This window comes from Bufo bufo, chromosome 5 (assembly GCF_905171765.1).
Source record: "Bufo bufo chromosome 5, aBufBuf1.1, whole genome shotgun sequence".
NCBI lineage: Eukaryota > Metazoa > Chordata > Amphibia > Anura > Bufonidae > Bufo > Bufo bufo.
Window position 1 is genome coordinate 217,987,228 of NC_053393.1, and position 27,356 is coordinate 218,014,583.

General features: G+C 43.5%; 1 protein-coding gene across 2 annotated transcripts in view; it reads right to left on the reverse strand.

The window, feature by feature from the left end:
- Positions 1–10,439: 10,439 nt before the first annotated feature.
- Positions 10,440–27,356, reverse strand: part of TGM4 (transglutaminase 4) — a 58,820-nt gene continuing 41,903 nt past the window's right edge. For both annotated transcript variants that reach the window (XM_040433597.1, XM_040433598.1), the window contains 6 exons: positions 18,996–19,099; positions 17,560–17,811; positions 13,675–13,962; positions 12,539–12,708; positions 11,224–11,360; positions 10,440–10,862 (listed from right to left, as the gene is read on the reverse strand). In XM_040433597.1, the coding sequence (XP_040289531.1) occupies positions 10,721–10,862; positions 11,224–11,360; positions 12,539–12,708; positions 13,675–13,962; positions 17,560–17,811; positions 18,996–19,099 (1,093 nt within the window). In that variant the 3' untranslated portion in view covers positions 10,440–10,720. The remainder of the gene's footprint in view (positions 10,863–11,223; positions 11,361–12,538; positions 12,709–13,674; positions 13,963–17,559; positions 17,812–18,995; positions 19,100–27,356) is intronic.

The window sequence follows — 27,356 nt, forward strand, 5'->3', positions numbered from 1 at the left end:
ACAAGCTGTCCAGAACTCGGTGGCAGCCTTCTCTCTGCTTTTCCTAGGCCCGAGGATAGGTCATCAGTTGTAAAATTCTGAAAAATCCTTTTAAATCTTCCTAATAGGGACCATTTTAAGGGGCCTATACCCTGACAATTCTTGAAGGGTTATTCCAATATTACAAGGATATAACACCACCTACTGGACTGGTGCTGTTCTGACTGCCAGTCTTCAGAATGAAGGAGCAGAAGTGCTTGACCTCGCAGCATTTCCCTGCACAGCAATGATCCAGCCCTGTTCACATGAACCAATTCCCTGCCCAGTGAGTGGCCAGAAAAGCTGTCAAGGAATTAGCCAAAGGACTAAGGCTCAGTTCACACCTGAGCGTTTTACAGCGCGTTCCTACGCGCTGTAAAACGCTCAACAAGGAGAAACCAATGCTTCCCTATGGGAATGGTTCTCACCTGGGCGTTTTACAGCGCGTACGATCGCGCTGTAAAACGCCCGACGCTCACACAAGTACAGGAGCGTTTTTTTGGGCGCTTGTCGCGCGTTCCCGTACATAGACTTTCGGGAACGCGCGACACTGTGTGCACACTTGTCTCTGTATGTGCGCTTGTAAACGTCCGTACAATCGCGCATACAGAGCGCTCCTTTCAGAACGCTCAGGTGTGAACTGAGCCTAAAGCTCTTTCATTCCAATGATCAACGGTAATCCCAAAAGTCGGACCCACACCCATCCTAATGTTGTTGGCATATCCTAACATGGGAATAACCCTTTAAGGGTATTGACATCGGTTTTGGTGGTGTCTCATCCCATTGTCAGGGTACCTGGCTCAGGACACCTCCTGTAAATACTTATTTTGGGAAGTCCTGCACTGTAATAATTTATATTATATAACTGGAGTAACACCAAATAAATGGTTAACCCTTAACCAAAAAAAAAATCCGTATATATGAATGTACATAGAATACATACTAGTGACCGGTATATATAGTCAGATATTTTTAAGACTAAGGCCTCATGCACATGACCGTATGTATTTTGCGGTCCGCAAACAACGGATCCACGAAAAATACGGATGATGTCCGTGAGCATTCCGTATTTTGCAGAACAAAACAGCTGGCCCCTAATAGAACAGTACTATCCTTGTCCGTAATGCGGACAATAATAGGACATGTTCTATTTTTTTGCGATACGGAAACGGAATGCTAACTTCCATTTTTTTTTGCGGACCCAACAAATTGAATGGTTCTGTATATGGTCCGCAAAAAAAATAAAAAATATGCGGAAATAAAATATTGTATGTTCGTGTGCATGAAGGCTAGGCCACTTGCACACAAACGTTTTTTATTTTTTTTCCGTTTACGTTCTGTTTATTGCGGTCCGTATATGGAACCATTCATTTCAATGGGTCCGCAAAAAAACGGAATGTACTCCGTATGTATTCCATTTCCATTTTTCCATTCAAAGATGGAACATGTCTTATTATTGCCCGCAAATCACGTTACGTGGCTCCATTCAAGTCAATAGGGCTGTAAAAAAAAAAAAAACGGATACATAATGCATCCGTATGTCTTCAGTATCCGTTCCGTTTGTGCGGAACCATCTATTGAAAATGTTATGCCCAGTTTTTCTAAGTAATCACTGTATACGCCATGCTTCCGTTTGCGATCTGCAAAAAAACGGAAACCGAATGGAAACACTGATTTAAGGGTGCGTTCTGCATTTCGTGGACCGCATATCGCAGGCACTATAATAGAAAATGTCCGCATCCGTTCCGGCCCATTGAAAATTAATGGGTCCGCAAAATTGCGGACGTGTGAATGGACCCTAAAACGGACCACAATACACTGAAAAAGCCATACGTTTGTGTGCATGAGGCCTAAATCAGATGTAATGTGCTATGCTCAAAGGGGTATTTCGGTTATAACAAGTTATCCCCTATCAAATCATTGGGGGTTCTACCGCTGGGTCCTAGTGCTGAACTTGGCTATCTCCCGTTGGGGCCCAGTCAGTTCTAGTTACGCCACTGCTTCCAGACCTCTGTGTGCTGTACAGGGTATGAGAAGGGCTGAGACATGACATGCTCCTTAGCCCACTTGCAAATAGAAACAGGAGACTAATGGGGAGCGGAGTAATGTCAGAAGGGTGTGGGAACCCGTAGAGGTCAAAAGTGACCCTTTAAATGAAAAGAATATGTAACAGGGATCGGCACAAATTGTATTCTTCGTAATGGACTGAACCAGCACTAATGCCACTGAGATATGTTTTTAAGCTGTGATAACGTTATGTTGGTTATGTTCATTCAAGTTGTGTTTTAATTGATTGTTTCCTAATGGATTTTTCTGTTGAGCTGCTCCGATGTATTTTCTGTATGTAATACAATAAAGCTTTGAATGGTAATGAGGCCCTGTGGTGTCCTGATGAATGCTCCTATTGCAGAACTGACTTCAGGAGAAAAGCCATTTCAGCCAAGATCTAAGTTTTACTTGCAAAGTTGACATTACATTTAAATAATTAAAAGGAAAGTCGAATAACCTTGGTAGAAGATGAATCGCATTTCTCGGGGAGAATGCCTCACGCTATACGCTGCCATATTTACACCAAAGTATTAAGAGCAGTAGAAATGACCAGTTTTATAGAAATGAGGAGAAAGCTAATATGGTCGATTTTAAACAGTGCTCTCCCAACACTGCCGTAAGTGGGAAATGTAACCATATTAGTGGTAATGTCTTCATATAGGAGTTTAGAACATTATAATAAAGTTATGCTGAATGTCCTATTCCACAATTTTGTCAAAATGCTGGATTAGAATTAGAGCAGTAAGGTCATTAGATGTCTGCGAAAAGTTCCTTCAGCCAGAAGCTCTCTCTTCTGACATCCTTCACCACGAGTCCTGAGCAGGGAGACCCTCGGGCAGTAAATTATCTCTCAAGTATATAGGTGTTTGGGAACCTGAAGTGACCACATGATTTGAGTTCTATCCCAGTTACCTTCTTGCTATATCTCTACATACTGAACTTTTCTCTTGACCTCGCCTGTCCTGTCAACTGTGAAAATGAGTAAGACATATACTCCCTGAAAAACTCCCGGCATACTGTATTCATTGAACACATCAATAGAACCCTATTTACCCAAATTGAAACAAAAAGTCTAATTCGGCATGTAAATAGAAGGCACTTAAAGGGGTTGTCTGGGCTGTACTAAGTGAGTAGGCCCTAGCTGATTGGCCAATCAGTCGTTCAGGTGTTGCTCCTGTGCCAGAACTACAGATCTCCATCAACCTTGCAGTGGACACTGATCAGCGGGGGTGCAGGGTGTCGGACCCCCGCCAATCAGCTACTCGGGATAGGCCATCACTTATTAAAGCATGGACAACCCCTTTAGATATATAGTAACAACTTAACTGGGTGGAGTGGCCAAAACAGGGTCAATGGTAACCCATAGCAACAATGCTTTATGCAAAGATACATGATTTCTTGTAAGAGGGCGTGCACTCCGTTTTAACTCTCTCACTAGTGTCATAGGTTTCATTTTTATGGCCTTCACTACACAGTGCAAATGAAATTATAACTTTATTCTGTGGTTCAGGACAATTGTGTCGATTCCAAATTTCTAAATACTTTTTGCTGTTTTACTACATTTAGAAAATTTAAAAAACTTTTTTTTTTTTTTGCTTTGGCTCGCCACATTTTGACACCCATAACGTGTTTGTTTTTCCATCGATGTCCATGTGTGAGGCCTTGTTTTTTGCAGGATGAGTTGTTTTTATTCGTACATTCTGTTGGACATACAACTTTGATAAATTTTTATTCCTTTCTTTATTTTGGGAAGAGAGGTTTATTTACAGTGTAAAATATTTTAATATGAACATTTGAATACAGCAATACCAATTATAGTTTTTTATATGGTAAATCGAAAAATGCTTTTCTAAAAATATTTAATGTTTTTGTCTCTTTCTATATTTTTACAACCTTTTATTAGGGGTCATGTACACAAACTTATTTTTTGGCCTGTTTTTTTGCGGCCTGTATGCGGAACCATTCACTTCAGTGGTGCCGCAAAAAACGGAAATGACTCAGTGTGCATTCCGTGTCCGTATATCTGCATTTCCATTCCGCAAAAAAAATAGAACATGTCCTATTATTGTCCACAAAATGCGGAACACACAGTATTCGTGTTTTGTGAATCCAGAATTTGTCCGAACCCGCTGCTTTTCCCCTCACCCATGACGGCAGCCCATGTGACCAGGGACCTCCCATCCGGCACAGGAAACCTGAGAAGATAAAAGGTTCACACCCCCACCAAGCACCAGTTCAGGTTTCCTGTCCTCCGGATAGGAAGTCCCTGGGAAGCTTCACGTTGGTTCTCACCTGCAGCCGGGGGGAGGCCCAGGTTCTTATCCGGTGGGTGGCCTCCCCCAGGTGGCGTTATGCTCTCCGGGGCTGCTGCCTATAGTCTGGGTTCTTCCCCCACATCCCGGCGCTGGCCTGAGGGAGCCGCTGTGGCCGTGTTCAGGCGGCTTCCCTCCTTGCTCCCGGGTTGCCCGTCTTCCTGTCGGCGTCGGAGGGGGCGTCTGCGCATGCGCGCCCCGACGCGGGGGGGCGGGGCTTGACCCGGAAGTCGGGTTAAGTGCCGATGTGTGCCCTGGCGCGTCCTTTAAAATATAAATGGGGCAGAGGGGGGGAACCCAGCCGGCTGATGTGGCACACAGTGTGGTGCTGAAGAGGCTCTTGGTTTCCAGCAAAGATGTCAGAGCCGGCAGACGGACGCGCCGAACCCCTGGAACCCTCAAGGCTTGCGAGTCCGGTACCAGTCCTGAGAAGTGGGGGCTAAAAAAGGTGGTGAGATGTATCTTTTTTATTAATGGGGTGTTATCTGCTTGATTTGTGTAGGTGGCAAAGCCCCCCAAAAAAGCGGCCTCTAAAACGAAGCATAAGGAGTGTGCAGGATGTAAGTCCCTCCTAGCTTCCTCCTATTCTAAGCCGTTATGCACCCCATGTATCGATAAGTTGGTGGCGGAGGAGTCCCAGAGCCTTTCCAAGAATATGCGATCTTTAATAAGATCTGAAGTGAAAGCCTCCTTAAAATCCTTGAGTACGAATCGCCCGCGGTCTCCGGAAAAATCTCCGGATATTAGGGATTCGGATATAGACCATTCTGACGTGGAGGAAAGAGAAGCAGGCCAGTTACTCTCTAATGACGCTACTTCGTGAGCAGAAGAAGAAACAGGGGGTTCCTACTTCTCGCCCGAAGATACCCAAAACCTCCTTAAAGCGGTCAGAGCAACTATGCAGTTAGAAGAGGTGAAACAGGCTAAGTCGACAGCAGATGTTGCCTTTCAGGGGTTAGGTCCCAGAAAGCAGAGGGTTTTCACCATTCATGAGAATGTTCAGGCATTAATTAAAAAGGAATGGAAATATCCTGATAGGAAGTTTTTTATTCCAAACTCCGTTAAAAGGAAATATCCCTTTGATGAGAAAGTAGCAGCCTGTTGGGACAAGGCCCCTACTGTTGACGCTCCGGTGGCGAAGATTGCCAAGAAGTCTGCTCTACCGTTTGATGACCTGGGTAGCCTGTCTGATCCTCTGGATAAAAAAGCGGATTTTTATTTAAAGAAGGCCTGGGAATCATCCTCTACCTGCTTGAGACCGGCGGTTGCAGCGTCATGGGTCTCTAGGTCACTGCATATCTGGCTGGAACAGTTAGAACAGCATCTCAGTGAGAAGAAGCCAAGAGAAGAAGTTTTGGCCTCCCTTCCCACCTTTTTTAAGGCTGTTGATTTTTTAGCCGATGCCTCCACAGATATAGTTAGGTTCTCAGCCAGATCATCCGCCATGTCCAATGCGGCTAGAAGAGCTATTTGGCTAAAGTCCTGGAAGGCTGATCAGGGTTCTAAGGCTAGGTTATGCTCTATCCCCTGTGAGGGTGACAGGCTCTTTGGATCTTCCCTCGATAATATACTTGAAAAAGCCTCAGACAAGAAGAAGGGTTTTCCAGCTCCTCAACGCCCCCCCCGTTTTTTCGTAAATACCAAGGCAAAAGGGTAGGCAGTATGATAGAAGGGAAAAGGATAAATTTCCTAAGAAATCCGGAGGTTTCCTTTTTAAACCCCAAGATCAAAGACCCAAAGATAAGCAATGACGCCGAACCCCAGGTAGGGGGAAGATTATCTCTCTTTCTCCCAGCCTGGAAAAACATAACCAAGAACGGCTGGATCCTGGGGGGGATTGGAGAGGGGTTCCGGCTGGAGCTTCTGACCCGTCCCCAGGATTCGTTCAGGCTGACAGATTACCCCAAGGATCTAGTCAAGAGACAGGCCTTAGAGTCAGAGGTCCTGCTGCTTCTGCGAAAAGGGGTGGTTGTCCCGGTTCCGCAGGCAGAGAGGGGCAGGGGTTTTTTCTCTCCTCTTTTTTTAGTAAAAAACCCAATGGCTCCTTCCGGGTAATCCTAAACCTGAAGAAATTAAACAGATTCCTCAGCTACAAGAAATTTCGCATGGAGACCATAAGGTCGGCCATAGATCTCCTATCAAAGAATTGCTGGATGGCGACTCTGGACTTAGAGGACGCGTACTACCACGTGCCAATTCATGTGTCCTCCCAAAAATATTTGAGGACAGCAGTCTGGGTTCAGGGGGAATGTCTACACCTGCAATACAGAGCCCTGCCTTTTGGGGTTTCTCAAGCCCCCAGAATCTTCACAAAAGTGATTGCGGAAGTAGCCTCCTTCCTAAGGTTGTCAGGGGTTCCGTTGCTGCCATACTTGGACGACTTCCTGTTTATTTCCCAGACCAAGGAAGGCTTGATTCAAAACATCGAAGTTTCCTGCGCCCTGTTAAAGAGCCTGGGCTGGAAAATAAATTGGGAAAAGTCTTGCCTAACACCATCTCAGAATTGTGTATTTTTAGGCATCCTTTTAGACTCCCGAGTAGAAAAGTCCTTCCTCCCGTCCGCCAAGATATTCTCCATCAGGGAGCATGTTTGGGATCTTTTCAGATCCTACCTCTGCTCGTTCAGGAGGGCAATGGCAGTGCTGGGCCACCTGACAGCAACCTTTCCAGCGGTCCTATATGCGCAGGCCCACACAAGGAAGCTACAGTCATGCATCCTGCGCCAATGGGACGGCTGCAAGCAGTCGTTGGACCGGCTTTTCCACTTATCCGCAGGGGCGAGAGTGTCTCTTCTTTGGTGGACTGTGACAGAGAATCTCTCAGCAGGAGTACCATGGTCCTTTCGGGATCCGATAGTAATAACAACGGACGCCAGCCCGTGGGGTTGGGGGGCCCACTCGGAGAACAAGGGTTGGCAAGGGAGGTGGGATTTGAATACCAGGGTAGCCACCTCGAACTTCAAAGAACTAAAAGCAGTAGAAATGGCCTTAAAAGCGATAGCTCCAGACATATCCTTCAGGAACATAATTCTATACTCAGACAACTTGACAACAGTGGCATACATCAACCATCAAGGCGGAACAAGGGTACCTTCTCTGGCAATACTCTGTCACCAGATCTTTCAGTTAGTGGAGCAGAAACATCTATCCCTGTCGGCAGTCCACATAAAGGGGAAAGAGAACATAGTAGCCGATTTTCTGAGTCGCACCCAGCTAAAACAGGGAGACTGGTGCCTAAACCCAGAGGTCTTCTCCCAGTTAACGCAGAAATTTGGCCTCCCCACGGTCGACCTATTTGCCTCCAGAAAGAACAGGAAAGTGGAAAGGTTCTTCTCCATAAATCGTCTGGACGATCCAACAGCTTTAGACGGATTAGCACAGAACTGGGCTCAGGAGGAGGGTTACGCCTTCCCTCCTTTTTCCCTAATTCCGCAGGTCCTGAAAAAAGTCCAGAGGGAGAAAGCGACAGTTACCCTAGTGGCCCCAGTGTGGCCGAAAAGGTCCTGGTACTCCTGCCTCCTAGACCTAGCAATAGCCCCCCCTTGGATTCTGCCCCCTCGGGAGGATCTATTATATCAAGGCCCGATCCTTCATCCCAATCCAGGAATTTTGCATCTGGCAGCATGGAGGCTGAGAGGGAGATTTGGTTAGGTCGGGGTCTGTCCCAATCTGTAGTATCCACCATTTTGGTAAGTAGGAAAGCCACCACAGCCAGAAAATATAATAAAATCTGGGAAGTCTTTTCCTCCTTTTTAGGGATCAATCCTGACCCCTTCTCTCCTCCAAATGTCTCTAGGGTCCTAGATTTTTTACAAGCTGGCTTGGATAAGGGGCTTAGGGCTTCCACCCTAAGAGTACATGTGGCAGCCTTGAGTTACTTCTTCGATTCCCAGCTGGCCCTGCATCCTTGGGTTAAAAGGTTTCTGTCAGCAGCCTCCAGGATCCGCCCTTCGATAAGACCCTTGTCCCCTCCTTGGGACCTAAACACGATCTTGACGGCCCTGTCACAGAAACCTTTTGAGCCCTTGTCAGACATGCCCATAGATATGCTCTCCTTTAAGATGTCCTTTTTACTGGCCATTACTTCAGCTAGGAGGATCTCAGAGATTCAAGCTTTTTCGGCTTTTCCTCCTTATACCCAGGTCTTGGACGACAAAGTTATTATTAGGCCTCTCCCGTCCTTCCAGCCAAAGGTGGTTTCGGACTTCCATAGAAGTCAGGATGTTGTCCTTCCATCTTTTTGCCCTAATCCCTCTAATAGTTTAGAAAGGGAGTATCATTGCCTGGACGTCAAAAGATGTCTGCTTGCTTATTTAGAGTCTACCTCGGCCTGGAGGTTGGAAGAAAACCTCCTTATTCAGTTTTGGGGTAGGAATAAGGGGCGGAAAGTGTCCACGGCAGTTATTGCTAGATGGGTTAAAAGGGCCTTTTCCGAAGCCTATTTAGCGCAGGGTCTCTCGCCCCCTTCGGGGTTTGGAGCCCACTCCACCCGAGCGGTAGCTACGTCCTGGGCCGAGAAGGCGGATGCCTCCCTGGCCCAAATTTGTAGAGCAGCAACTTGGAGCTCTCAACATACCTTTTTAAAGCATTACAGGCTCCAACTTCACACGGATTCCGCCTTTGGTAGGAAGGTGCTTCAGGCGGTTGTCCCCCCCTAGTTTCTCATTAATAGTCTATCTCGCATGGGGTGCCGTCATGGGTGAGGGGAAAACAACATTGCTTACCGGTAATTGTTTTTCTCGATACCCATGACGGCACCCCCGAAATTTTCCCTTCCCTAATATAAAAAAATAAAAAATAAAAAGCTTTTAGTTGTCCTTTATTAGGTTATATGCGGAGTAGCCCGCTACTTCCTTATAGGTTTCTGAGAGTTTCTCTCTTGAGTATTGAAGAGATATAATGTACCGTATTGGATCTCTCTCTCTCTTTTTCTTACGTGTATTCACCTCCGGAGTACTGTTTATTACTATCACTGGTGCTTGGTGGGGGTGTGAACCTTTTATCTTCTCAGGTTTCCTGTCCCGGATGGGAGGTCCCTGGTCGCATGGGGTGCCGTCATGGGTATCGAGAAAAAAAATTACCGGTAAGCAATGTTGTTTTCCCATGTTTCGGCTCCTCCCTTGACCACCCAATGTTTCCTCCCCTCTTCCTGCATTGCACAGGGTACATGTGCGAGACTTTGAAACGCTGCACCGTGACATAAGGGGAGAGGGTGGAAACCTTGGGAGGCTAAGAAAAAAGCAGACCGCAGGGAAGAGTGGCAGGCTTGGACAATTTGAACAGCAAAGCCGACCCAGCCGGGCACTTGGGAGCCATTTTTCATCAGAATAAAAGTGCTTTTCCTGAACATGGAATAAAGACACAAAGTACACACAGGTATGTTTGGACTGCGTTTGCTGTGATATTGGTGAAAATGATGTGACAGACTCCCATTAATCCTATTTATTGGCAGAGGCCAGATGTAATCGGAGTCCTAACATGGTGTCCCTGGTGCCCTTTACAAGGCCCTTGGCTGCCGTTACAGCTACTTGGTACTTTGCAGGTTGGAAGGGGGAGTTATCTGAGCGGGGACAGAGGGTACCTCTCGCTCCAACTCCTCAGATGCCACGGTTGCTGTTGACTGCATGGCATTTCCGGGGTAAAATGCCTTTGGTGCAGGCTGGTTTAACAGCCAGCACCCACCATGTACGGAGCGGTCTCAGTTGTTGAATCGGTTCCATACAAGTTATGTCATGGTGCACATAAGGACTGAACCTAAGGAAGATAGCAGCCTCCAAATGGTCATGCAAAAAAAGCAGAGTGTTGTTTTTTAATCCATAAATTGCACCATCCCCCTCAAGGTGCCCTAGATAGCTGCCAACTGCCACCATTTTTGCTACTGTCTCTGATTATGGCACAGTTATTACGTTGTCTATATGAACTGCCTGTAAGGTGATATCCATGAATTTAATTCATTCATTTAGCGCATTTGATCTCGTGACTGGATCACTTCAGCTTACTGCAGCCTGTTATTTTCACATGCAAAGTTGACTTCTGTGGGTGCCTTGTAAAGTATGTGAACCCCAAGATCCTATGAAGATTATTACTGTGACAGTGTGTAATGTGCTTCTATTGACATTGTTTTACTAAATAATTCATGAATTTAGACTTTTTGCTTATCAGTCACAACATCTACATTCATCTAGCAAAAAGAAGAGTCCATGAAATCTGGATATAGGATGATTTTCCACAATTCATATAGTTTTTATTTTGTATTCGTCATAAGTGCTTTGTCAAAACCATCTGCACCAAATGCAACAAGGCCTCCATTTTAACGTACGTTGAAATACACCGCTTCAAGATTTAATTAGTGATGTTAATTATCTTCTCTGCACGAATTCCTTTAATTTGCTTGGAAATGAGCTCCGCTACTATCTTCTTTTCTCCAGCTCTCTTAGGGGCACAAATAATCTTGGAACGAAAGATTCCCCCAGGTCTAACATCCCTATGGATGAGAACATCAAAATAAAAAAATGCACAAAAATGCAAACTTCAGATTACAGGGATAGTAAATACAACCATCACACAACCAATTTGTAAGTAGGTAACTATTAACAAAGTGGTTCTTCAGTGCCCTTATCCATATACTCATGGGAAGGACAAGTTCTGATGGTACCCAAGATTGTGGTTCCAGAATGTTCCCCTGCATGGTCCTTGAAGTTCAGGATTATAGCTTTCCAAATCATTTATTAAGCCCCTTTCCCCAGAAATCACAAGTCTTCTTATTTGTACAAGAAAAGACTGATTGCACCTAGGCTTTGTCTTTCCAGTCAATAAGTGTGTCATTGTAAGAATGCTTCACTTACCCTTGATCAAACTTCTCAAGTCGGAAGATGCCAAGTCCTTCCACATGTAGCTGGCACTTCTCTAATGGAACACTTAGTGTATTCTTAAATGTGAATGTACAGGTAAAATCTTCATTAATCTTTCCAGTTTCTGGCATCTGGTGGAAAACATAAGGGGATACTGATCATAGATGTGATTTTTATTACAGCAAGAAAAAAAAAAATCATAAGGTATTTTGACCAGTGTGTGAACCTAAGTGATTATGGGTCATTTAATCTGCTATATCCATGAGGATGTTTGTATATGACAACAACTGAAATCACAGGAAGTTCTACAGTATGTGCTGGGCTGTAGTTTGAGTGAATCGATCAAAACATAAGTTTTCAATTGCCATTGATCTTCTAGTACCAGGTGGGACATAACCCCGAGATACCTAGATCAAGGCATACACTGGCCCCACACAGGCTGCAGCTGATTGAGGCAAGTTTTTTGTCTTGCATGTATTACTTCTCATCCAACTCCACCCTATTTAATAAAAAAAAAATCACACACACAATTGTATTTCTATAGAAAAAGTAAATACATTTGTCCACACATTTTACAAAATAAAAATAAAAAACATATGGGGTGTCATTACTTTTTTCACTCCTTAGTTTGGCCAAATGTGGATATTAGTTTCTACGTTATGGGCTTTTGTACTCCAGATTATTAAGGTTCACCCATAGAGGTGCATTGGGCCTACCTTGGTATATTTCCTATTTTATATGGAGGCATGTATATTTGTTTTCCATATGTTAATATTTGAAGCTGACAGAAAGAAATGTGGTATGCCCCATCCGTTGTGGTATTATGGAGGTATTCTACCAGGGAGATGATCTCCACATGTATGGAGTGCCTAAGTGCCTCCTTGCAAAGAAGGAACTCTGTACTGGTTCTTGCATATGAAGAGATGCAGGTACCAAATACCTCTTGTGCCTTTTCTCTCAGGGTCAAGGCAAACAATAATTATAATGGATACCCAGTCTATTAGAAACACCAGTAAGGCTCATGAAAACATTAGGATCTAAGGGCACGGCCACAAGGTCAGGTTTCCTGATGCAGTTTTAGAAGTCAAAACCAGGAGTGAATTAAATAAGAGGAGAAGTCGTATCTGTTCTTTATACATTCTCTCCTTTTATGATCCACTCCTGGTTTTGGCTTTCAAAACTGCATCAGAAAACCTGACCCTGTGACCGTACCCTGTTTACTGCAGTTAGCTTTATCTTTAGTGGAAACATATTTTTTATATCGCTGAGAAGAAAGAGAATTGCATATGATCTCATAGACAAAACTTACCTCCACAATAATTGGTGGGTAAAGAAATGGCATGACCAGGCACTCGCTATTTTTTTCTTGTCCGTCTTTAGTTTCCGTTATGACATTAAGTCTGATCATGAGCTCATCATCTACTAAGGTCATAGACTTCATGTACTGATCAGCAGCAACGATCACAGGGATGGTAGCAACTACACGTGATGCAGCAAGAAAATGAAAGGAAGATGAAAAAAAAAAAGAACACCATACTACAAAGTTCTAAGAAAAGATGCTCCAGAATAGTTATTACATAAGAAATACAAGTATTTACTTAAGCACAAGTCAGGAGAGCTGAAAGCTACTTTTTAACCCTTTTAAGGACGAGGCTTATCTTGGTACTTAAAGGGTTGTCTCATTAGGACAACTTTTCCCTTATCCGTAATACTGTACGGTGATCCGTCTCCTTACAGTACTAGAATGTATGGGCTCCGAAGATCCAAAGTCAATTATTCACTCAGTCGCGCGTGACTTCACTTCGGTAGTTGATTTTTAAAATGGAAAATCACTTTAAAAGTTGGAACCGAACCCGAGTCCGGTTCCAATTTTTAAAGTGTTTTTCCACTTTAAAAATCAACTACCGAAGTTATTCTATGAAGTCTCGTGTGACTTTGACTCATCGGAGCCCATACTTTTTAATACTGCACGGCGATGGTTCTCCGTACAGTATTAATCGGAAGTTTTGAACAAAGCGACTTTAGATGTAACATCAGAAGTTCGCTTCGCTCATCATAAACATGGATTTATTCTGCAATAGGGGTTCTCCTATGTAAATGACACCTGGATTTTGAAGCACTGTTTTAGTGAACCAGAAGGTTGAGAATAAACAGAGATAAAAATTAGGACTGACTGCATCACTTCAGTACAATGGAGCTGTCAAGTCAGTTCATTTTAATATTGGAGTTGCTATCCTAACTTGCGCCAAATTTATGAACCTTTAATTTATGAAAGTGCACCTATGTCGGTGAAAGTACACCTGGGGGTTACCTGGCATGAAGTTGCCACTGGCTGCAACTTTCTTTGTGAAGCCAAAGCTCACAAAAAGTCAGCAAATGTTGCACATGCGACATTTTTACACCAAAAAACTGGCGTAGAAGATTTGATAAATGTGCTCAAAATACCTTGTTTCTCTGCCAGTTCCACAGTCTGTACGATGGATGCCAGTGAGGCTATAATTTTGCCTGTATAGGCCTGAAGCTGACAGCCGGCAGTGACAGTCACTGTTTTTGACTCATTTGATTCATTTTCAACTAATATATTAAGGGACAAGGGCTTCCCAGGAGGTAACTCCTTTTCTCCTGTGATCTGTATCTTAATGGCACGTGGAGGGGGCGCTGAAAACACTAGGCAAGCGTCGGACTTTAGGTGAGAGCAGGCAGTTTGGAAAGTCTCCCTCTCTTCTGCTGAACCTGGACAACAAAGATAAATGAATAAGTTATACGTCACATTTATACTGCCTCGATATATCATAAGTTTTGACTACAAAACATCGGTAAGTGAAATTTTATGAAGATGTTTCCACGGTCAGTGTTTGATCAGTGATTGTGAGAAAACCAGAAGCTGATCCTATACAGAAATAAGGTACAATGGAAAGATCTGTACCTGTTCTGTGTTTGTGACTCAAAACCATTGCTGGAAACCACTGATCAAACACTGACTGGGTAAAAGCGGGCTAAGGGATTAGTTTGTATGTAGGAAACCACTTTAATGCACAACTGTCTCTAAGTGCAGAATTTACCATATTTCTGTAAAAATAAATTATTAAAAAGTACAGTAGAATAACAGGTCAGGGGCAGATTGGCCATAGACCTTACAGGGAAATTTCCCGGTGGGCCTGTTCCCCAGGCCGGCCAGTGGAAGCTTTTGGGGATGTATCTTGTGCTGCTGGCAGTATTTTGTGATGGACTGTTGTATTTAGCTCTGTTGTGGTAGTATAATGTGCCACAATATCGTATTGCTGGCCCTGCCTTCCATCAATTTGGACCAGACTACAAAATGGGGCCACTTTTATGATTTTTTTTTCCAGGGCCCCTTTAAGTTCCCAGTCTGCCCCTGTAACAAGTCAACAGTTTTGATTAGTCCTTGTCTAATATTCTCAATGGGCTCTGTTCACATTGCATTTGTGGTTTACAGTTTTTACATTTTCCGGGAAAATCTCCAGATGTATTCAACTGTATGCTATAAATTACATACAACGTGCATAGGTTGCCATGTTACAAATGGATATTGCATAGTAGACCATATAGTTAAGGCTTACTGAGCTGTCATCATATGAGACTAAAGTCCCAGAAAACACCTTTAAAGCTGGGGTTCAAAAGGGTTGGCTAGTTTATATTAGTAGCTGTACGTGTGCTGGTACCAGCAAATGTGCAGCTAGTAATAAGCACTGATGTCTTATGCCTTGTTCACACGTCAGTGATTTTCAGCCCAAATCAGGTGCAGCTCTTTTCCGAATGCCTCATTCACACAGTCAGTGTTCGATCAGTGATTTCCATCAGTGATTTTTATCCAAAACCAGGTGCGGCTCAAAACACAGACCAGGTGCAGATCTTTCCCTTATACCTTATGTCTGTGGAGTTTCCAATCCTGGTTTTGGCTCAAATCACTGATGGAAATCACTGACCAAACATTGACGTGCGAATGAGGCTTTATACCTTATGTCTGTGGAGGCTCCACTCCTGGTTTTGGCTCACAATCACGTATAGAAATCATTGATCAAAACACTGATATGTGAATGAGGCTTAAAAGGTTAATCTGAATAATTAATGTGTACATGCAGGTTCACTGGCCTGTGTGCCGGCACTGCGCTCTAAAAATGGCCGCTGATTGAGGGTTCCGTCAGTGCGAATAGTTTTATATTGCCTATTACTAACTGCTTGCATGTGATTCTACCTTTAACCCCTTAGTGACCACCCATATGCCTTTTTACAACGGTCACTAAGGAGCCTTAGGCTGTCTAAGCGCTGCATGGGCCCCCTGCGGAGCGGGGTCTTGGCTCTCACTAGAGCCGCGCTCCTGTTCTAACAGCTCGGACCAGCAGGAGTGCTGATCCGGGCTGTTTAAACCCTTACATGCCATGAGCAATGGTGCCCGCCGAATGTAAAGCGGTGACGGAGGGAGCGGACTCCCTCTGTCTCCAATCGGCACCCCGCAAATGTGTTTGCGGGGTGCCGATGTGTGTAAAGACTGGCTGGGCTCAGTAAAGCACTTACATTAAAATGCAATGCACTATAGGGATAGTGCATTGTATTTTAAAAACAATCAACATGTTATCTGTTATAGTCCTCATGTGGTCAAGTGGTAAAAAAATATGCTTTTCAATGAAAACAAATTGCCCCCATATGTTTGGTATCGCTGTGTCTCTAACGACCAGCACTACATACATATCATGTAAATTATTCTCTATGGTGAACGCCGTAAAAGAAAAAAAAATGAATTGCTAGTCAATTCTTATTCTTAATTGCCACCGAAAAAAAACTTAATAACAAGCAATCAAAAAGCTTAATTTACTACAAAATAATACCAATGAAAATGAAAAGTTGTCCCACAAAAATCAAGCCCTCACACAACTGCATCGAAAGAAAAATAAAAAAAAGTTATGGGTCTTGGGAAGTGGCAATGCAAAAAAGACTTTCTTTATTGCACAAAAGTAGTAAAAATGTAAAAAAATATATATATTTGGTATCACTGTAATCGTACTGACCCAGAGAATAAAGATATTATGTTATCTGTACCGAAACATGAACACTGTAAAATTTATAACTTAAAAACTCAGTGGCAGTATTACTGTTTTTCCCATCTCCCTCACAGAAAAAGTTTATAAAAGTTAATCAGACAGTTTTGTGTACTCTAAAATAGCGCCACTAAAAACTACAAGTTGTCCCGCAAAAAACAAGCCCTCATACAGCTATATAGATGGAAAAATAAAAAAGTTATAGCAATTGGAAAAAGGAAGAAAAACACTTGGTCAGTAAGGCTCAAAACAGACTGATCGCAAAGGGGTTAATACTGGTGGCCTATCTTCAAGGTCAATACCAAGATTGGTGGGGTTCTGAGTCCCAGCACACCTGCCAATAAGCTGTTGAAAGGGGGCCAAGGCCTCTTCCTTTGATATGATGCCCATCAGTCACATGGCCTTTCTGCAGCTCAGTCCCATCCAAGTGGGACTTAACTGCAATGCCAAGAACGGCCGCTATACAATGTATGACGCTGTGGTTGGTATAGTATGAAGAGTCCGCAATGCTCATCTGAGCACTGTGACTCCTTCTAACACTTTATCATTAGGATGCTGGGAGTCAGAACCCCAACAATCTGATATTGATGACATCTTGAGTCCTTGACAACCTCTTTAAGTTTCTTCCTGCTGGCTAGCCACAGTAAATTCCTTATTATTGAAGTTAATAGTCCATGAATCCTTAAAGGGCATCTGTCAGCAGATTTGTACCTATAAAACTGTGACCTGTTGTATGTGCGCTTGGCAGCTGAACGCATCTGTGTTGGTCTCATGTTCATATGTCCATGCTTTGCTGATGCTTTAATATATGCAAACGAACCTCTAGGAGCAACGGGGGTGTTGCCGTTACTCCTAGATCCTCTGCTCTCTGTGCAACTGCCGCACCCTCTCAACTTTGATAGACAGGATAGGCAGGATGACGTTTACACTGGCTGGTCCTGTCAATCAAAGTGCAGAGGACACAGCAGTTGCAGAGAGAGCAGAGCCTCCAGGTGTAATGTTAACGCCGCCCGTTGCTCCTAGAGGGTCATTTGCATATATTAAAACATAATTTTTCTCAGCAATACAGGCACATATGAACATGGGACCAACACAGATGCCCTCAGCTGCCAAGTACACATGTAACAGGTCAGCCATAGGTACAAATCTGCTGACAGATGCCCTTTAATTACACACACATAAGAAAGTACAGCGAGTAAAGCTTCAAGCCTTCCATGCTTGGGTGTGTTATATGCACGTATAATATATAAGGGTATACTAGGCAGCTACTTACCCTCTCTGTGTTTGTATTCTAATGTAATATCTTGTCTCGCATTCTTATTGACGGACTTTGTGCTGATGAATTTCCCAATGGTCTTTTTCTCCTCCTTTACCACAATATACTCCTCATCTCCATCTATTTCTTTCACCATCCATTCAATCTTGTCAGCATTTACTTCAGCAAACACAAACTTGGCATCATATGGCAGATATACCATTCCATTTTTGATAGCTGTCAGAGAACAGGGACCACACTGGAAGATGCCTAGAGGTGGACAGATAGAGGAATGCCAGTCATTCTCCATAGACAAACATCACCATTGTTCATGGCTTGCGGTGAAAAATTGCCACAGAAATTGATATTCTGCAGATTCAAAATCGGAACATTCATTCCATGCAAATTTTTTATGCAGCATGTGTATGTGATTTGGTAACATCTCATGAACTTTGCTGCCACCGCAAACTCTTAAGTTGAAACATTGCTTTTCTGTAAAATTTATGCCTGCATAAAAAGGAAGATTCTTCAAGATTTTGACATCCACTGACTGTTTTATGGATATTCCTTGAATGGATTGAAGCTCACCTGTTTGATTTGACTTTTGCATGATCCCTGAGTGAACCATTTGTGGTGCTTTCAACATTTCTTTGGTACTCTTTTCTGATACAAGTCACTCCAGCTTAAAATATTGGGTTGACTCTCGACCCTAACCTAACCTAACCTAACCTTAGGACTCTCTCAATTGACCGACCTGAAACTCATCTGTGTTCCGGGCGAGTTTTTAAACAGTCCACACATAGATGGCATCCTTGTGCGGCTCATTTTTCTTGTGCACCCATTCAATGGAATGGGTGAGACTTGCAGGAAAATTGGACCTCATGATGCATGCTGTGATTTTCTCGGGCCCACTCACTAATATGTTAGGGATCAATCCGATGCTGCCCGTTCTACACCCAGACAGCCCTGAACATGAACATTGGTCGTCTGAATGAGGACTTATTCTTCATCAACCCGCAACGCACTTAAACTTATTCTCATATTATAATCATCAACCACTTTTCAGATTCCTCTCTTATGTGCTATAGTGTATGTAAAATTGAAAATTCCTCTTCTCAACCAAGACTCTTCTCATCTCTTCTTGCTAGTGAGGTACCATGCTTCCTGAATGTAAAACGTTGCACCCAAAAACTGCCATATATAAGTCATATGTGGGCGGGAACGTGGGCATGGTAAGACAAGTAGGTTTACACCATATTTATCAAATGCAACTTGCTAACTTACTCCAATAGGCGGCAAAATTGAAAAAAGTGATATTTTTTAAAATGTGCCAAATGTCTCAGTATGTAATGTTAGATAAACATGGCCCAAATTCCAGTAATGCAGTCTCAAACTGGCTTCAAAAATTCCTCTCATGATAAATTCTCCTCTTCATCTTTCACCTTACATCTTACCTTCACTTGGCTCTTGTGGGGTTGCATCGATTGCTTGCCAGCCATCATATCCACTAGGAAGGTCGGGTCTTTTCATCCATACGTCATTCCATACATGGAAGTTCCTAAAATAGAAAACTTTCCTATGAATGCTGATAAATGTAATTCTATACAAATACAATGCATTTGGAAAGTCTTTAGACCCTTTTACTTTTTCCACATTTTGTTATGTTGTAGTCTCGTGCTAAGTACCCCATAACGACAAAGTGAAAACAGAATTTTAGAAATCTTTGCTAATTTCTTGAAAAGGAAAAATTTAAATATTGCATTGACATAAGTATGACATAAGAAGACTCTGTGTTCGTGCTGGCACTTGGCGCTTGCACAGTCCATCTTCCTGCACGCCAATCGTTATTTTAGATTTCTTTTCTTTCGCTTTATTCTTGCAAAGAGAATATGACTTCTGTGTCCAATACAATGTTACAAACCAGACGCGTTTCGAAACCGCAGTGGTTTCTTCCTCAGTGGCAAAAGATTTATATACTATATATCTTTTTATATATCTTTTGCCACTGAGGAAGAAACCACTGCAGTTTCGAAATGCATCTGGTTTGTAACATTGTATTGGACACAGAAGTCGTATTCTCTTTCCAAGAATAAAGCAAAAGAAAAGAAATCTAAAACCACGATTAGAGTGCAGGAAGTTGGACTGCGCAAGCGCAAAGTGCCGGCACGGACACAGAGTCTTCTTGAATGATGGATAATGGACACACAGCACACAGCATAACCCCGGATTCACGCCTATACTACCGTATTAACCGGAGACTAGTAAGAAGCACGAATAGTGCACCACAGTATATACTACTGCATCGACCGGAGACCGGTAAGAAGCGCAATAACGCATTACAGCAATTATAAAAAGTACAACAAAAAAGTAAACCGCGTGTACGCAGGACTCGCACGTGTGCCAGTATATACAAAACTGTATGAAAGCAGTGTGAGAGAAGCACATAAGTGTGAGTCCTCCTAATATTTGTTCTATCTAAAATACACTGAATATAAAGCTAAAGAATCAGGTGTATTGTCTAACATCGTTGGACGTTTGGCAAAACAATCACTCGAACTTTGTTATAAGAGCAATATTGCAGTTGAAGTTTGACTCTATAGCCATATGTGAACTATATCCTACACCAAGCACATCTAATATTGATACGCTAAACAGTGTGGAATCTTCATTAGCACACTGGAAATTCGCTTTGTTACAGAGAATATCGCAATATATTAACTGTGTCATCATTTTTAGGAGGTTGCGTGAGCTCCACAACCCAAAATATATGAGGGACCGTGACAATGTATTTTATGGTTATGTTTTTATGAATGTATTTTATATATTTGACTAGTATTATTAATAAATTTAATTGATTATAGTTATAGTTAGGGCCAACAGAGAAATGATGCTCCATGTTAATTAATGTGGAATACAAGTATTAACTAAGACAGACATGTCAGACAAATCCTATTTCAAAAACCAAAAGATAGTCTCTTATTTATGTACCTTAATGCTTCCTCAATACTGTATATTATCTTAATTTGTCTAAAAGTGTAACTGTTATTTAAATTTAAAGAGTTTTATTAGAAAAGCTGTAACAGAGTGTTACAAAGGAGAGTCTTTCTTCAGCAGCCTAGTGAGCACTGAAGACGCCTGTGTGTAGAAAGTCACCTAAGCAGGGTGGTGGGCAGTTATAGTTAGGGCACATATACAGTACATTGTCAGGGACTGGGGTAGAGACAAGAGGCAGGCTGGAAGTCTTTATATGTTAGGGTGGGTTCACATATGAGTTCCGTTTAAGGACAAAACAGGACCTTTTTTTCTGTCTTACATAATGGAACAAGACAGAACTGTTATTTGTGCCCATAGAACTCTATTCGGACGGATTAAAATGGAATGCCTCTAAAGGGATCTGTTCTGCATTCCGTAATTAAATTACATTATAATACAGTCCTGATCAAAAGTTTAAGACCAGCATATCTCGATATCTTGTCTGGCGTATTGTACCATCTTGTAAGAATTTTGTAACTATTTTCCTGAATTCTGACGCAGCGGGAGTGCTGGAGGTGCCTGGGAGAGAGAGGAACTTTCCTGCATATTTGGTGGACATGCCCTCCCATCCGGAAATGGTGGTGTGAGGTTTTCTCTATTGCCAATAGTGTTTGTGGTACAACAATTCAACCCTCCCCGTTAATTGCCCTCCTCTCATTTTCTCAGGAAAAGGCGAATGCCAAACCTCCGTATATATTTACACAAATGATTTTGGCAGCTCGTCTCCAGCTTCCTAAATTTTGGCTCCTGACTACTGTTCCACCTCTAGACCAATGGATTAAAAAAATTGACCAGATACACAGGTTCGAGGAATTATCCTCTTGGGAATCTCGCACACATTTGACCTTCCTCAAAAAATGGTCTCTGTGGTCTAAATACAGATCCCCCAAACCTTAACTTACCTCTAGAATCTCAGTCAGCTGCAATACCCCTGTAACTATCTTGTACAAACACTCACCATACCATAGACCCTGCACTGATAACTCTACCCCTCAAACAATAGTCTAAAAATGCCCATCTACGTGGCCTCAACACTCTGACTGGGTCTTAATTTTCAAGTCTCACAAACATCTAGCATATCGGAAACCTTCTTAGAGTAGCTTGAAACTGATTTGTATCTTAGCTCGTGTACTGTGCTTTATGTCGGATTATGTTGGATCCTAAATTTGTATCCACTTCATGCTTATCAGCACTCTGATGTGGCCTGCGAGCCAACACCTTGAAATGTTGACATCCCCTGTTATATTGTGAAAATTTTCAATAAAAATATAAATAAAAAAGAAAAAAAGAAAAAGTTTAAGACCACTTGAAAAATGGCAAAAAATCATATATTACATTGTTGGATCTTAACAAGGTTCCAAGTAGAGCTTCAACATGCAACAAGAAGAAATGAGAGTGAGACAAAACATATTTTGAGCATTCAATTAATTGAAAATAACGATTAAACTGAAACAGGCTGTTTTTCAGCTGATCCAAATTTTAGGACCACATGCCTTTAACCACCTCAGCTCCCCTAGCTTAAACCCCCTTAATGACCAGACCACTTTTTACAATTCTGCACTACACTACTTTCACGGTTTATTGCTCGGTCATACAACTTACCACCCAAATGAATTTTACCTCCTTTTCTTCTCACTAATAGAGCTTTCATTTGGTGGTATTTCATTGCTGCTGACATTTTAACTTTTTTTATTAATCGAAATTGACATTTTTCACTTTCAGTTGTAAATTTTTTCAAATAAAACTACATTTCTATATAAATTTTTCTCTAAATTTAATGTTCTACATGTCTTTGATAAAAAAAATGCAATAAGTGTATATTTATTGGTTTGCGCAAAATTTATAGCGTTTACAAACTATGGTACAAAAATGTGTATTTCCGCATTTTGAAGCAGCTCTGACTTTCTGAGCACCTGTCATGTTTCCTGAGGTTCTACAATGCCCAGATAGTAGAAACACCCCACAAATACCCCATTTCGGAAAGTAGACACCCTAAGGTATTCGCTGATGGGCATAGTGAGTTCATAGAAGTTTTTATTTTTTGTCACAAGTTAGCGGAAAATGATGTGTTTTTTTTTTTTTTTTTTTTCTTATATTCCACTAACTTGTGACAAAAAACTTCCATGAACTCACTATGCCCATCACGAAATACCTTGGGGTGTCTTCTTTCCAAAATGGGGTCACTTGTTGGGTATTTATACTGCCCTGGCATTTTAGGTGACCTAAAGCGTGAGAAGAAGTCTGGAATCCAAATACCTAAAAAATGCCCTGTGAAATCCTAAAGGTGCTCTTTAGAATTTGGGCCCCTTTGGGCACATAGGCTGCAAAAAAGTGTCACACATGTGGTATCGCCGTACTCAGAAGAAGTAGGGCAATGTGTTTTGGGGTGTTGTAACGGACCGTTTCAGCAGACAAGGGGTTAAAATCCGTTTAGGCGATAAGCCCCTTTCTGAGAGACAGGCACAGCTACTGCAGGATACACCAACTCCCGAACTGGGTACAAAGTAGCACTCCAAACTGGAACCTCACGAATAGCTGCTAGCAGACGAACAGGGAAAGAATACAATCCTGGCAATCGGTCTTCTAACAGCATACAGTGAATCCCCCCAATAACGAGACAAGGCTCCGTTTTGAGGGTCAAGCAGTGGTCTGACTGTACTTGAAGTACAGCCTCTTTTATTCACAAAAAACAAACATAGTACTGCCCACAGGGGTTTGAAATACAACCAATCAGTAATTAACAAGACATACAATGTAACTACAGCAACCAATCGTTCACGCCCCCAGAGGACCAGAATGAAGACTGTAACATAGGACAACATATCCCCACAATGCATCATGGTTTCCTCCTCTCTGTCCAGATACACATGTGAGGACAACAGAACAGACATCACCATTTTAAACACACAATGGGACAATAGAAACACACCCAGCATATTCCCTCCCCTTATCCTGAGAGGAGACTCAATTATACATACAGTTAAACATACTTTCTACCCAACTTTCATAACTCCAAAACCATACATCACATTCACATAAAAATTACATATTCGCAATCAATCCATTCAGGGGAACAACATATTAAAAACTGGCATGAATCAGACCAGGGGTTCAAAAGTTAGTAAAATATCTTTTGGGCCCTGGCTGGCACATGGCTATCTGGCTCAAACCAGTTTTACAGAGCCCTCTTTCCCGGAGACAATGGGAAAATAATCAAATTATATCCAGGGATAGAGGCAGACTCCATTGAGCACATGGTTGCAAAAAGACATAAAATACAATAAAATACACAAGGTTACATTTACTACATAAAATAAAGACATGCAACATATCCCCAGATAGCTTAGGTCTGAGCGCATATTATTAAATGGCGCTCAGACCACACACATACAGTTCAATTGCCATGGAGCTTAAGTTTTGCATGGGCTGATGATAGGGCCCATAATCCTGGGGCAAGAGGCCAGCAGCCAGTCCTCTCCAAAGCCCAGTGGCGAGGTTGGTTTCGCCACACATCTCCCCCCCCAGGGAAGACTAACCAGGTACCTGACCTCACGCCGGTCGGTACCTGAGTTAGTCTGGCAGCCCACCCTCAACCCAATACTGGACCTGTTGCATTTGGTAGCCTGTCTCTGTCCAGTGAGTCCACCAAGGTTATGTTGGAAGCTGGTACTCCTGGTCTCTGTGTTGCTCCCTGGCTTAGAGTGGAGGTTGCTTTGTGGGCAGGTATCAGCGGTACTCTGCCCTGGTGCCAGCGCTACCACGGAAGAAGCCTGGTTGGAGCCTGGTTGTTGGAGGGGGAGACCGACTGTCTCTACCCCCTGTGCTGTAAGTGCAGAGACCACGGTCCCATCTGCACTGTTGTGGGGCTTACTGTCTCCCCCTGGTGCGTTAAGCTGCCGCTGGGGAGAGGGGGTAACGAGCTCCTCTCCCATACATACTTCCAGCCGCTGGGGAGGGCGACCGACCGTCTCCGCTCCCAATACAGTGTCCTGCTGCTGGGGAAAGGAGACTGGGCTCTCTATTCCCTGCTGGACACTCTGCCGCTGGGGGACAGGACCGACTGTCTCTGCCCCCTGTAACTCCGCCTGCTGCTGGGGAAAGGAGACTGGGCTCCCAATTCCCAAAAAATCATGCTGCTGCTGGGGGGCAGGAACAACTACCTCTGCCCCCTGTAACTCCGCCTGCCGCTGGGGAGGGAGGGCGCTGCTCTGCTCTCCCTGCACTTCACACTGCCGCTGGGGAATGGAGACTGGGCTCCCAATTCCCTGCAGGACCGGCGGAGAGACCTCGGTCCCATCTCTACCGGCCACCTGGGGTCCTTCCCAGTAACATTCTACAATATCTGCCCAGCTGAATGGGTCTGGATCTGGGTCTGTCACCTTACCGTCCTGCTGAGCCTTCTCAATGGAGTGGAAGAGATCTCGGTAGTCCTGCTCCAGTTCCCACTCCAGGGTTGCTAGGTGAGCCAGGTCTTGCTCTACCTCATGGGGGTCATCCCACTCATGCCTAGCCTCCCTCTCATAGAAAATGTCCTGAAGTCTGGACTGTGCAGGGCTCCCGAAGTCAGGCTCTGCAAAGGACTCCCATAACAAGCCAGGACCATAAAACTCCTCTCCCTCTGGCTTGTCATGTTCGGCTGTCCAGGGTATATACTGTGCCATATACCACCAAAGCGCCTGGTAGGCATCCTCCAGCCATAGCTCCTGCCATACCCGGTGCTCTAGTTCCTTCACCCATTCCTCCAGGGGCTGCTCTCCCAGGAAGGGCATCCGCAGGGCCACTTGCTTCTGCAACCGCTGCTCTTCACTGGGGAGACTCTCACCCCGCTGGTATTGTAGATTATCCAGGGCCTGGTACCAGATGCCTTTCCTTAATGCATCCCGGCCATCCAGGTCCTCCTCCTCATATAACACTGCTGGTTCCATCCTGCTGCTGTCAGGGACGCTGTACTGGGACATGCGTTGTCCTTAAATTGTAGAATCCACAGAAATGGTGTCTCCTGTAGCTGTCCTTCTGGCTGTAGGAACGATCCCGCTGCTTGCCACCAATGTAACGGACCGTTTCAGCAGACAAGGGGTTAAAATCCGTTTAGGCGATAAGCCCCTTTCTGAGAGACAGGCACAGCTACTGCAGGATACACCAACTCCCGAACTGGGTACAAAGTAGCACTCCAAACTGGAACCTCACGAATAGCTGCTAGCAGACGAACAGGGAAAGAATACAATCCTGGCAATCGGTCTTCTAACAGCATACAGTGAATCCCCCCAATAACGAGACAAGGCTCCGTTTTGAGGGTCAAGCAGGGGTCTGACTGTACTTGAAGTACAGCCTCTTTTATTCACAAAAAACAAACATAGTACTGCCCACAGGGGTTTGAAATACAACCAATCAGTAATTAACAAGACATACAATGTAACTACAGCAACCAATCGTTCACGCCCCCAGAGGACCAGAATGAAGACTGTAACATAGGACAACATATCCCCACAATGCATCATGGTTTCCTCCTCTCTGTCCAGACAACCTGAAGAGCAATCCAATTATCTCTGAGGACAAAAGGAGATCGCCAATACACATGTGAGGACAACAGAACAGACATCACCATTTTAAACACACAATGGGACAATAGAAACACACCCAGCATATTCCCTCCCCTTATCCTGAGAGGAGACTCAATTATACATACAGTTAAACATACTTTCTACCCAACTTTCATAACTCCAAAACCATACATCACATTCACATAAAAATTACATATTCGCAATCAATCCATTCAGGGGAACAACATATTAAAAACTGGCATGAATCAGACCAGGGGTTCAAAAGTTAGTAAAATATCTTTTGGGCCCTGGCTGGCACATGGCTATCTGGCTCAAACCAGTTTTACAGAGCCCTCTTTCCCGGAGACAATGGGAAAATAATCAAATTATATCCAGGGATAGAGGCAGACTCCATTGAACACATGGTTGCAAAAAGACATAAAATACAATAAAATACACAAGGTTACATTTACTACATAAAATAAAGACATGCAACATATCCCCAGATAGCTTAGGTCTGAGCGCATATTATTAAATGGCGCTCAGACCACACACATACAGTTCAATTGCCATGGAGCTTAAGTTTTGCATGGGCTGATGATAGGGCCCATAATCCTGGGGCAAGAGGCCAGCAGCCAGTCCTCTCCAAAGCCCAGTGGCGAGGTTGGTTTCGCCACAGGTGTATTTTTACATATACCCATGCTGGGTGATATCTCTCTAAAAGTAAACTTTTCCCATTTTTTTATTCAAAGTTGTCATTTTACAGAGATATTTATCTCACACAGTATGGGTATATGTAAAAATACACCCCAAAACACATTGCCCTACTTCTCCTGAGTACGGCGATACCACATGTGTGACACTTTTTTGCAGCCTAGGTGCGCAAAGGGGCCCAAATTCCAATGAGAATCTTTACGATTTCACAGGGCATTTTTTACGCATTTGGATTCCAAACTTCTTCCAAAATACCCCACAAGTGACCCCATTTTGGAAAGAAGACACCCCAAGGTATTCCGTGAGGGGCATGGCGAGTTCCTAGAATATTTATTTTTTGGCACAAGTTAGCGGAAAATGATCGCCGCTGGCAGTCTGTAGATCCACTCGTTTACCTCCGGTTCCTGTGAACGCGCGCTCCTGTGTGCGCGCGTTCACAGGAAATCTCGCAAGAGGACGCATCGGCTCGTCCAGGAGGAATAACAGGGCCGCCGCCAGAACGCAATCCTGCCTACGGCAGTCCTGAGG